At 38.0% G+C, this 12190-nt stretch overlaps 3 protein-coding genes, 1 non-coding gene and 1 pseudogene across 4 annotated transcripts; 3 read left to right on the top strand and 2 right to left on the bottom strand.

Moving 5' to 3' along the window:
* Positions 1 to 1111: 1111 nt before the first annotated feature.
* LOC124837757 (basic endochitinase-like) lies at positions 1112 to 2047 on the top strand. The gene has a single exon (XM_047313220.2). The coding sequence runs from the start codon at positions 1112 to 1114 to the stop codon at positions 2012 to 2014; it is 903 nt and encodes a 300-aa protein (XP_047169176.1). The 3' UTR covers positions 2015 to 2047.
* Positions 2048 to 2405: 358 nt separating this feature from the next.
* On the top strand, positions 2406 to 2477 carry TRNAG-UCC (transfer RNA glycine (anticodon UCC)). The gene has a single exon. It is a non-coding gene; the product is annotated as a tRNA-Gly (tRNA).
* Positions 2478 to 2557: 80 nt separating this feature from the next.
* LOC124837864 (protein ABIL1-like) lies at positions 2558 to 6345 on the bottom strand. The gene is made up of 9 exons (XM_047313327.2): positions 6035 to 6345; positions 5761 to 5843; positions 4990 to 5140; positions 4811 to 4910; positions 4619 to 4711; positions 4425 to 4512; positions 4252 to 4304; positions 4026 to 4132; positions 2558 to 2923 (listed from the first exon to the last, which is right to left on the bottom strand). Exons 1-9 carry the CDS (start codon positions 6104 to 6106, stop codon positions 2765 to 2767), a joined length of 906 nt encoding a protein of 301 aa, XP_047169283.1. The 5' UTR covers positions 6107 to 6345; the 3' UTR covers positions 2558 to 2764.
* Positions 6346 to 6723: 378 nt separating this feature from the next.
* Positions 6724 to 8150, top strand: LOC124837765 (uncharacterized). The gene is made up of 2 exons (XM_088091428.1): positions 6724 to 7268; positions 7530 to 8150. Exons 1-2 carry the CDS (start codon positions 6931 to 6933, stop codon positions 7930 to 7932), a joined length of 741 nt encoding a protein of 246 aa, XP_087947554.1. The 5' UTR covers positions 6724 to 6930; the 3' UTR covers positions 7933 to 8150.
* Positions 8151 to 8320: 170 nt separating this feature from the next.
* On the bottom strand, positions 8321 to 11695 carry LOC124837872 (subtilisin-like protease SBT3 pseudogene; annotated as a pseudogene).
* Between the last annotated feature and the right edge of the window lie 495 nt (positions 11696 to 12190).

Raw genomic sequence — 12190 nt, 5'->3', positions numbered from 1 at the left:
TTCTATTTTGTTTGGATCCGATTTCAGGGTGTTGGAATTTGTTCTCTCATGCTTGGAATCAATTCTAAAGTTTTCATTTGTGTGTTGTGTCACATGAAGCGTTGAATAGGTTATACGAGATGATTCTAAAAAAGCTTTCAATGAATTCATTTAATTTCATCTTGTATGATGTCTTAACAATTTTTATTTTGATTTTGTCTTATATGTCTTCAACTTAAATGAATTTGACAATAAGGGACTTACATGAGGAAACAAATGATCTTGATAGATGAATTTTTGTCATTGTTAATCGTCAAATTACAGTTATTGAACGTTGGACCACAATCCTTAATGAGAAATACAATATAATTCTTGGGACCCCTTTATCTCAATATATTATAATGCAAATTTCTAAATTGTTAACAAGTATGAACATTTTAGATGACAACTTATTCAGAAAGTGCTACGACTCTCTCTGTTCACTATTCCATACAAGACGTATTATGGAAACGTGGACACAATATCGTTAGAATAGATTACAAATTTATATGAATAAAAGGACTTCATTTTGATTAATCATAAATCATGTTGTATCTTCCAACAAGTTAATCTTATTAATTATCTCCTATTAAAAACATAAACTTCTTCAAATTCATCCAAATCTATCATCACCATTTTTCTCATATCTTTCCTTACAAAAGAATAAAACAATCCCCTGCCTGTAACCTTTGATATAAAACTAAGAATTGTTGATATACGAAGAAATGCTATTAAAATGTAAAGATTCGATGTAAAACGAGATTTAGACAAATGAACATTACTTTAACTTGTTTTGCCCTTAATCTTTGTCTTCCGTCACGTCGTGGCACTTGCCGACGCATTGTTTGAGACAACGACGCTAACCCAGCACACTGGTAATTTGTTTTTATATACCGTTAAAACAACAATTAATTTGAAAAAAAAGTGCATATATACAATAAAAGAAATAAATTAGGTCCAAGACGTTAAATAGATTATGGATTTGTATGCAATGATAGCGTAACTGCATGGTACGTGATGTGTAATAAAACATTTAAGGAGGCTCTATAAATTGGTTCCTAACTGGGTCGGAGTACATCAAGCTAAGACTGCAATGGGCAATAAAACACCAAAAGTTTCAATTTTCTTTCTCTTGAATTTTCTTGCATTGGTTTTTAGAACCAATGCAGGAGGAGACACAGTGATTTACTGGGGCCAGGACGAGAGAGAGGGCTCATTAACCGAAACATGCAAATCTGGACTGTACAAAATTGTGAACATAGCGTTTCTTGCAAGATTTGGCAGTGGGCGGGAACCCCAAATCAACCTTGCAGGTCACTGCGAACCTGCATCAAACGGTTGCAAAATTTTGAGCACAGAGATAAAGAATTGCCAGAAGAGAGGCATCAAGGTGATCCTCTCAATCGGAGGTGGTGAACCAGGGTACTCCTTGTCATCCGCCGGAGATGCTACAAACGTGGCAGATTTCATATGGAACAACTTCTTGGGAGGGAAATCTAGGACAAGACCATTAGGTGATGCAGTATTGGATGGTGTAGATTTCGACATTGAAGTTGGTGGTGGTGAAGCCTTCTACGCTGTGCTTGCAAGGAGACTCTCTCGGCACAGCAGAGGGGGCAGAAAAGTGTACTTAACAGCAGCACCGCAGTGTCCTTTCCCTGATGAACACCAGAATGGAGCACTGTCAACTGGGCTATTTGACTTTGTTTGGGTTCAGTTTTACAACAACGAACAGTGTCAGTTTGACTCTGGTGACCCCAGCAAGTTTCAGAATTCATGGAAGCAGTGGGTCTCGTCCATTAAGGCTAGGAAAATTTATTTGGGTCTTCCTGCATCTCCATCGGCAGCTGGTAGCGGTTTTGTACCAGCACAAACTGTGATAAGGGAAGTGTTGCCTTTTATCAAAAGATCGCGCAAGTATGGTGGGGTAATGCTTTGGGATAGGTCTGCTGATAAGCAAACCGGATTTTCCAGAACCATCAAGGGCAGTGTTTGAGGTTTGAACAAAACCAACTTTCAACTTTAGGTCCTTCACTTGTGTTGAATTCTGTTTCCTTGTAAAAGTAATGAAAAGATATCCAAATAAAAGAGGTAGAAGGTGTTGATCATGCTTGAAAAAGCTCATTCAGTTTGAAACCATGCACGTAATGTTGCTAGTCTGTAAAATTGTGTTGATTCAATTTCATTGTAGAAAAGTTCCATTTGCCAGATCTATTTTGCTCAAGTTGAACCGAATAAAATTTAGTTATGCATAAAAAATTAATTACTTAGTTAGGATGCATGAATCTGTGATTAACATTAAACAATATAATAATACATTATATCATATGTACGCAATTTTAATTATATCTATATAATAATTTTCTAGATAGCTTTAACAACAGCAAGCGTTTGTAGTCCAACGGTTAGGATAATTGCCTTCCAAGCAATAGACCCGGGTTCGACTCCCGGCAAACGCAAATATTTTTAATTTTGGGGGTCGTCTAATATTTTTTTTGTGGTGGCTCTTTCGCTAATGATTAATAACAAATTGCAGACATGAAAGAAAAACGGCTACTGCATATATTGTCATTATTCAGAGATTATTCACAGACTATAACTGGAAAACATGGACTAAGGTAATTCTTTTTATTAGTAGACGCAGGGTGAAAGAAGAGAATTAAGCATTTGGGTATGTCAAAGTTGTTTTCTTAATTCTCTTTTATCTAAAAAAGAAAGAAACTGACATAGTTTGTCATGAGAGGTATCATAACACAGAACCGGCCTTCAACTTAGGCGCCTTTTGCTTGATAAAGAGAGTAGATAGCACACTTTTACTGCGGCTGTGAACTTGGGCAGCCTCACGTCCATTTCGATTGTCAAATGATCCAAATTTTGTCAATGGTTTGGAACCCTTCAATACATCCTGCATACACAGAATCATCAGAAACTTTGCCGAAGTTATGACAGAAAAGCACTAAGAAAAAAATCATCTTTCAACTAGCTAGCTAGCTGGGATATATTCTCCACAATTTCAGGTACTGATACATTGGTTGATGGAATGTCTATTGCTTTGTGGAAGTCAAATAAAAACAAACATTTTTCCCCGGTGGCTGTGAAAACAACCCCACAAAATTGAAAGAGAAGGGAAAAAGCCTAATTCAATCAAGTGGTGTGGATCTCTACAGTAGAAGTTTCCGTTTTCCATTGGAATAAATTATGCATGCTATATTGAAACCAGTTTAATATTTGAATGAATCAATCAAAGACTAATTTTGGCTTGCATCCATTCTCACTTTAAATATATTATATTGTACAAGGACCACATATTCATCAGAAGTAACTAATTAAGATCAAATAGATAAGGAAAATATAGGATCAAATGCCCAATGGACAGATGAAAAGTATTTGATTTTTAAATCAAAAGCATCTCAATATGTTTGATCACTGTTAATACTAGCCTCGCTGGGAATTTGTAATATCAACAGATTTACTGGATCAACATTCTGCTGAAATTTTTAAATTCAATGGACTGTTGAGGATGAACTTCTGTAATGAATCTCAGCATGATGAACAAAATGGAACATGAACATCACTCATCTGTAAACAGTATTATTCTGTAAAAAAGTATTGAGTGAGTAAGTTACTGATGCAACGAACTCCAAAATGAAGCTGCTAGCAAAATTATCAATGACCCTTCCCCTTAGTACATTAGTTTTTTATGTATCAAAATTATCAATGAGAACAGTCAAATACCCTCACATATCATCAATTAGAAGCATTATCCTGTTCTAGAAAAGGAACTTCTATCTGAATCTTTATTCAAGTGCAAAATCCAAACTACGCTCCCCTGACAGATTATGTCAAAGATATTGCCTTGAAGTGTTAAACAAAGATAAACAGATTTCCAAACACATGAGATCAAATAACAACAGATAGGTCAATTATAATCAATCACATTTGACTAATCTGTCAAATTTGGCACCCCACTACCATGCATTTGAACTTCCTGATGAAAGCAAAGTTACCTCGTCTGTGACACCAAAAGTTTGGGTGGCAGCTCTAGAAGTAAGAGTTCCATTTGATAAGTGGAGTTGTGCTGCTGAGGGTTTCATCCATCTACGCTCTTCACTATCTACAGGCACGGAACTAGGAACTGTGAGGAGCTAATGTATTTAAACATGGAAAACATAACCATTGCTTGCTCACTGTAACTGAATTATGTGCTCCAAATGATACAGCTATTCAGCATACCTAGAAGGTGGAAAACTCCAGAGGTCTTGGCAGAAAATTTGGAGTCCTTGGGGCTGCAAAAATGGATGTGTTAAAATAGTGAAAAAGCAGTGTCTTGTGCCACTGTAATGCCATTAATGGAGTGAATAGCAAATAAAGCAACGAGCCTACACAGCCCAAAATTGGAAGCTTACTTTTTGGAAGTGCGGGAAGTCGTTTTTTTTAAGGTAGACTTAGTTTCTGATGCTAAATGCCATGAAAGAGTTTTTGAAATAGGGGTACCTAGGTACAATCATAATACATATTCAGTTGAAGGAGAAAAGGAGAAAGGCGGAGAACATACATCAAAACAGAAAGCTCCAGAAGGGACATTTTCCCAATAACAGACCTGATGAAGGAAGACGAGTTCTGGTTCGAGATAGATTTTGTCTTGAATTAATCTGTCTGTGTGAGCTGAAATGTACCTTTTTATTCACAGAATCTAGCTTGTGTTGTTAAGCGCAAAACAAGAATCATAAGTAAAAGAAAATCTGTAGAGTGAATAGTTAATTCTGGAAGAAAAACAAACAGTTAGGCCTACTTGGCAAAATGTAGTGCTTATGATGTCTCGGAACGAAAGCTAACAACTGCTGTTGCCGAAGGCCCTCTCTATCAGTGTAAACATGACATGTAAGAAGTTTCTGCATTTTTGCAAATATGTCACTTCAAATCGAATTGGAATTTATTTATTTCGAAATTGTAAAAAATATTTGTAATTACCTGATTCAACGTAGAGACCTTCAAGTCCATGGTGGATACGTCAAAGGTTTGCTGCTCAAGAAGGTCGGTTAACTTGTAAGCAACAGTTCCCAGATGATCGACAGCATTAATAAGAGCTCTTACTGCATAATCTTTCAGGTTGTCAAGTACCCTGTTGCAGAAATAAAATAAAATGGAGTTTGTCTGGGTTAATCCACGCAGTTCGAATATAGAAGAATAATCAGCTAGCAGACACAAATTTAACTAGCGACAAAAATTCTCGGTTACATTACAAGTAGTCCTATGCCATGGTATCCATTCTCTTCAATTTCACTATCCAGACACAACCATACATTTTAAGAATCATTACAAGTTCTTCTGCGTATATACAATCACGCAAATACTACAGTCAGATCAGAGATCAATAGAAATTACTTATAAGCAGTAACAAGTCTTAGCCAATGTTTATTAGGCGTCCACTTTAAACCATTTAAAATTTGTTATCAGAATTAATCGAATTAATTTTCTAAGTAGTCTCAATTTAAAGATTGTTTTCTTGTTTACAGCATTTTGTTATATCCATTATCCATCCACAATTCCCACATAAAGCAAAACACACATCTGGCATTTGTTGAAAACTTTAATGCACAAATATAAGTAGAAAATTTCAGCTATAACACTGACAGGCATGCAAGTAATTAGGACTCAGCGAAATCACTAATTGTAAAAATAAGGTATGTATGCATTCCAGAGCAACAAACTAAAATAGCCCTTAACAAAAAGTATCCTTACACTTGTTTTTTATCACTATGGAGATATGATTTCTCGCAGTACTCGGCAGCAGAATAGAGTTGAGGCCTCAGATTCTTAAGTTCCTGAAATGATAGTATCAGGAGGATCAGCACCCAGAAATTAGAATAGGGATTAATTCTTTGTGGAGAGATTAGAGGTTCCAAATGTAATATGATAATGAGGTTTGTGGTTATGAATATGAACGCAAGAGAAAGAATTGAAACATGGACGGTAATGTAGTTTAGTAAGTGAGAATAGTGATAGATCTGATGACCTGCAAGGCGAAGATGAAGCTCTTGCTGTGCTCCATGGAAACCACGTCCATTGTCATGGCGCAACGTTCCATCAAAAAGCTACAACACTAATGGTAGTTAAGTATTTGTTTGGTTCGGTGAGAAAAAAACAACAAAGGTGGATCAAATTCAAGAACTGAAGAGAGAGTGAGTGAGAAGGAAGAAGACAAGACAGTCAAATTCCAAAGACAACATGTCACTCATTTCATTGCATCTGAAAATCACCCAACACAAATAATTAATTAAGAATTATTGTGTTCTTTGTTGTAAGGGAAACGACAATTTTCCAAAGACATTCATGCCCTTGGCTCTGTTATTCCATTTTTAAATCTACACTCCTCCTGAGTTATAAACACCCTTTTATCTGACCTTATAAGTTACTATAAAAGACATTATTTTAGTAAAAAAAGATTATCTCAAATTTAATTTTTTATAAACCATTATAATTTCTTTATTCTCTAAGATCAAATTCAACTCTCTTTTAAACTAGTACACAAATACATAAAATGAAAAGAAGAATAAGAAAAAGAAGGATGGAATATGCTCTGAACTAAAGCCACGGCACCCAACCCAAAGATTCCAATCTTTCCTAAAGGATTATTCTGTCGTCCGAGTCTTTATCTCCACCCTCTCTTTCTTGGGTTATTTCTCTGTAACCCACGCCACAAGGTGACATTTTTGGATCTTTTTATTTGAGGAAAATAGCCGAAGGCAAAGTAGAAAGAAAATCCAAATCCAACCAATCACACTCTTTTCCCACTTAATAACTCCATACATCTAATCTTGGTTTTTTTCTTTCCATTCCCTTTTTCTTTTCTTCTCATGCAGAACCACATTTTATTCTTTCACTTTCATCGCAAAAATCCCACCCATCACCATGTCTCTTCTCATCCATTGCTCGGAACCGTTCTTGGTCCGGAAAATAGTGCACTACCTTAACCCTAGACCCAGTAAGCTCTACAACTTCAAACCGCTCACAAAGGGCAAGACAATTGGGTTAAAAGTGAGTTGCAAAGTTAACGATTATGGGTGTTTGGGTTTGGATCAGAATTTTAGTTCGTACAGCTATTTTTCGGCTCCAGTGAAGAGAGGAAGCAAAGAGGAAGAAGAAAAAGAAAAGCAAGAATATTACGTGAATTTGGGGCATGCTCTTCGGGCTCTCAGGGAGGACTTCCCTGCCCTCTTCCACAGAGAACTATCCTTCGACATCTATAGGTTCCAGTTTCCCTTTCTTTTCTTTTCTCAATTTTATTTTATTTCAGACATAGTTGTACTTGTGATTTTTCATTGTCTTACGTACAATTATAATACTCGAGGACCAAAAATGTAACCAAACATTTATTTTGCATGGTGTTTATTTTGTGTAGTAGTTGTTGTTTTAGCTGCTTTCCTTGTTTATTGGAATTTGGAAGTTTTCTGACCATATGCAAATTCAATTTTGCTGTGTCTACTTACATATCTGCTTCTTTCATTCAGGGATGATATTGTACTCAAAGATCCTTTGAACACGTTCGTTGGCATCGAGAGTTACAAATCAATCTTCTGGGCTCTACGATTTCATGGCAGGATGTTTTTCAAGGCTTTGTGGATTGACTTATCCAGCGTGTGGCAGCCTGCTGAGAATGTCATTATGGTTCGGTGGACTGTTCATGGAATCTCACGAGGTCCATGGGAGAATCGTGGGAGGTTCGATGGAACCTCGGAGTATAAACTTGACAAGAATGGCAAGATTTTCCAACACCGTGTTGACAATGTTGCTCCCAATACACGTCCTAAATTTAAAGTGCTGCGTGTGGAAGACTTGCTTCAGTCTATATGCTGCCCCTCTACTCCAAGACCAACTTATTTTGAAACATCGTCGTCTACAAAGAGAACTTGATGTCTTGTTGCTCAAGTTCTCTTCAAAAAGTTTTGCAGTAAATAATGAATGGCAGGGTAAACTTTGAATTTCTCCCAATTGGCCATGCGGTGCTGAAATCTACTGGTATGGACCAACAGGGCTTTAATTGGGTGTTGTAATTGGTTGAGTTTGAAACTCGAGTATTCTGTATATAAGTTGTATATACAATAATAATAATACGATTGCAGGTTCATATACATCATATGTCTTTATTCAGATTTCTTACATAAACTAAGAATCTACTTATAAGGAATGAATTGAGTATAATTTGATGTATAGAGATTAGTTGGAAAACACTTAAGTGTAAGAATAAAAAAAAAGGTTTGATTAAAGCATTGCAGAGTAGGATAATAAGCAGCTAAAAAAGATAACCAATGATACGTTGATATTATATTATTAGAACGTAAAGATTCAAGAGAAGAGTAGATTAAGATAAGTAGGAAAAAAAGGATATTGATAAGTGAAATAGAAGGTGAGGTTAAATCCCAGTTTAGGGGTTAAAGACAAAGTTGGTGGGTACAATCACAAGAGGACTCCGAACAACGTGCCTTCCTGTTTCTTCGACCCATTCCAATGAACCAAAAGCCATTGCATTTTCCTTCTTCATTTCAGAGTTCAACGTCAAACTGAATTTCCTTTTCTCATATTTTGCCTTGAAGACCAACCTATTGGGAGAAACTGAGATTTGCGTGCCATTAGACGAGCTCACACGTGCCGTGTAAGTAGCCGGACCATCTCCAACGTACGTCACAATTCTCCGGAATTTTCTCTTCACTGTCACACTCAGGTCAACAGAAAATGCCACGAAAGAGGGATAATTGACGTCGTAAGATGGGCTGGAGCAATTGTAGGCCTTTGATCTGGTAATGGTCAAGATTTGAGCCTGAGTGAAATTCATGGCACAGAGGAGGTTAACATAGTCTTGAGGGGTGGCGTCATAAACCAAACCTGGGTCAAGGGCACGGTTGGGGTCAATCAGGCCAGCGCCCATTGCGAGAGGAGAAGCCCGTGGAGAGAGCTCTCCATTTTCTTCGATGGGCTTTCCAGAGTTATCCAGTGGGCTGGCCGTAGTTATCAACGCGGACCTAACAGCCGAAGCACTCCACTCGGGGTGTGCATTCCGCAACAGAGCCACCACCCCGGAAGCATGAGGACAAGCCATCGACGTCCCAGACATCAAATTGTATTCATTATTTAACACCACGTTTGGGCCAATTTGGGCCGCAGGCAAATCCGGAACCCAAGCCGCCAAAATCGACGACCCCGGAGCCATAACGTCAGGCTTCAATACCCACGGACACTCCCAAGACGGGCCTCTAGAACTGTAACTGGCCACCGTGGGAGCCCGTTTGGTTCCGACGAACGTTTCTTGAAACTTTATGGTGGCGGAAGCCGATCGAGTGGCGCGTGCGTATTCGATCACATTTTTACCATGGTGAGGGCTAATAACAAGGCCCGGAAACGTCATTTTTCCCGTTTCAAAGAGAGTGGAATCACTGGATATAAACACAGCTCCATACACTGAAGAGAGTGACACTTGCTGAATCTGCTGGTTAACATCCATAACAGAATCGCATATGACGACGCTGCCACGCGCCACTTGTGACAACAGTGTAGAAGAGTCACATGCGGAAGCGTTTTTATGGTAAACCAGAGGAAGGTTATTGACCGTGGCACTTGCTGGGAACAGAGTCCACCCGGAATATCTCTTCCCGTTTCCCAGAATTAACGTGCCGCCAAAAGAGCGCTCTGTGTTGCTCGCTCCAACCGTTAAAACCCACGGAATCCCGTTATGTATGGACCCCAGTGACGGACCTGCGTTTCCTGCAGAAGCTGAAACCACCACGCCTTTCTCCAAAGCAGAGAAAGCGGCGATTGCGACGGGATCCTCGTACAAGGGCACCATGTCCAAACCCATTGAAATGGAAATAACGTCCACTCCGTCAGCGATTGCCTGGTCCAAACCGGCGAGCATGTCCGAGGCAAACGCGCCTTGGGCCCACGCAACCTTGTATATCGCAATTTTAGAACGTGGCGCAATTCCTCTTGCGGTGCCCTTGGCGTAACCGAAATACGACGCGCCCCTCACGTAGTTTCCCGCCACCGTGGACGCGGTGTGGGTCCCGTGTCCAACGCTATCTCTAACGGAGTTGGAGCCAATTTTAGTGTCGTCATCACCGTCCTGCGCTGCGAGAAGGCCTTTGTTGAAGTACCTTGCGCCTACGAGTTTGGAATTACAGAGGGAGGGGTCAAAGCGTTGACCACCCTCGCACTTTCCCTTCCATTTTGGAGGAGTTTGAGTTACCATGCCATCGTCTTTGAAGCTGTCGCTCTCGGGCCAGATTCCGGAATCGACGACGCCAACGACGACGTTTTGGCCGTAGTTGGAAGCTGGCCAGAGGCCGTGAGAGACGTTGAGAGAGAGGAAGGCGTAGGAAGCGGTGGTGTCAAGAATGGCTGCTCTGTCTCTGTATGCTGAGATGAAACCTGGTGTTTCTTTGAGACTCTCTAACTGCTTTGGTGATAAGGCAACACTGAAACCGTGAAGTGCGTTTTCATAAGAGTACAAAATGCTACGGTTAACGTTTTGAGTGGCGGAATCCAGAGAAGTAACGGTGGATGAATACCAATGGCGTTGGGAGGTGAAAACTTTGGGCATGTAAGACTTGTCCATGTGAACTATATACGTAACTGCCTTTGAATTACATTCGCATAGCAAACACAGCATTGAGAGATGGACAACAACGTGTGATAAACAAAATGCATTCACCTTCTTCATTGTCTTGAACATGCACCAGAATGAGGTCAGCCAAACATGTTATCACTCTCTGTTGATGCATGAAACAATTCTATCCATTTCAAGTACTGCCTTTTTATTTTATCAATGCCAGGAATTGTTCGTGAAATAAAAAATAAAAATATTACTAGAATTTGATTTGTAGTTCTTTGATGAGTACTAGGAAGTTGTGAAAGAGTTTGGGGAAGAAAAGGATGCATTAATCATAACCAAAGGCCAAATAAATCAGAAGCTCAATGAATGAAAAAGTCATGCACTGCTTTCATGTCTCTTAAAGGTCAGAAGATTAATTATTAACTAGCATTAGTGATTAGGAATAAGGCTCTTTACTTAAATTTGAAATAAAGTGTCTTGTCTGGCCTTAATTAGTTTCCTAGTTTTGCACAAACCTTGCCATAGAGTACATTAATTATATTATATAGTCCCTTAACTCAATAATCCTTTACTTCCTAGTTTCACTTGTAGAGGATGGTTTTTTATTTGAAAATTAGCAATGATGAGATTAGCTTTTGGTATGATCCTTGGGTTCTTAATGTAGAAATAATGATATTTGAAGAGTTGGTAAGAGACATTTGGATAGTCTGATTGGTAACTTAACTTCTCTCGCTCTGGATGTATGCCTTAAAATTTAAGGCAAGAGACCTTGAAATGGTTTTTTGTTAGGTGTCTTCACAGTTTTGATGGAGGGATACTAATTAAGGTCCGTTCTGTAAAAAATTTGCGGACAGAACCAAATTATTTTTAACTTGGCACTTTTTGTTTCTTTATTATGTCATGCATTGTGGTATTTTTTGGTGGCTCCTAAATTTTTAGAAATAGATCTTTGCAGAAAAGAAAAACACGAAAAAATATAATATCATTAAGTGAAAACATCTTTTAACTCAAACTGTAGATACCTAAGAATAACTAAAGTATACTGATTGAATTTAAATACTTTATTATTAAAATACAAAGCTCACAAATAAATAAATAAAATCATTTAGTTGAATTCTATTTTATAAAGATTACTATGCCTCCAAAACTATCTTCTTCTTTTTTATTAAATTCTCTCTAAGTTTCTGCTATAATTAATTTTTGAATAAGAGATTATTACAGGGATCCTAACATAAAATAGAAAGAATTCAGTCGATCAAAATCTTCTTTGAGTAAGTTCATTTTTATATCTTTTCTTTAAGTCAATTTTTAAAAGGTTTTCATGTATATATCTTGCATTCAAAATAAATATCTATTTTTCTAGAATTGTTAGGAAACATGTGTAGATAGTTGATATGATTAATTTTTCTTGGGTGAGTGAAGACTATTAGCACTCTAATGGGATTAAGATATTCAATCCTGATAATGGAAGCTAGTTTTAAATTTTTATAGTTTTAAGTGCTAGTTGAATCTAGTTGTAGAAATGTTGCATCGCTACACTTGATTTAAGCTACTTCATAACTGTTG

The sequence above is a fragment of the Vigna umbellata genome, chromosome 5, assembly GCF_029865625.1.
Source record: "Vigna umbellata cultivar VRB3 chromosome 5, Vumbellata_1.0, whole genome shotgun sequence".
Lineage (NCBI taxonomy): Eukaryota > Viridiplantae > Streptophyta > Magnoliopsida > Fabales > Fabaceae > Vigna > Vigna umbellata.
This window is presented reverse-complemented; position numbering and strand designations above follow the sequence as displayed.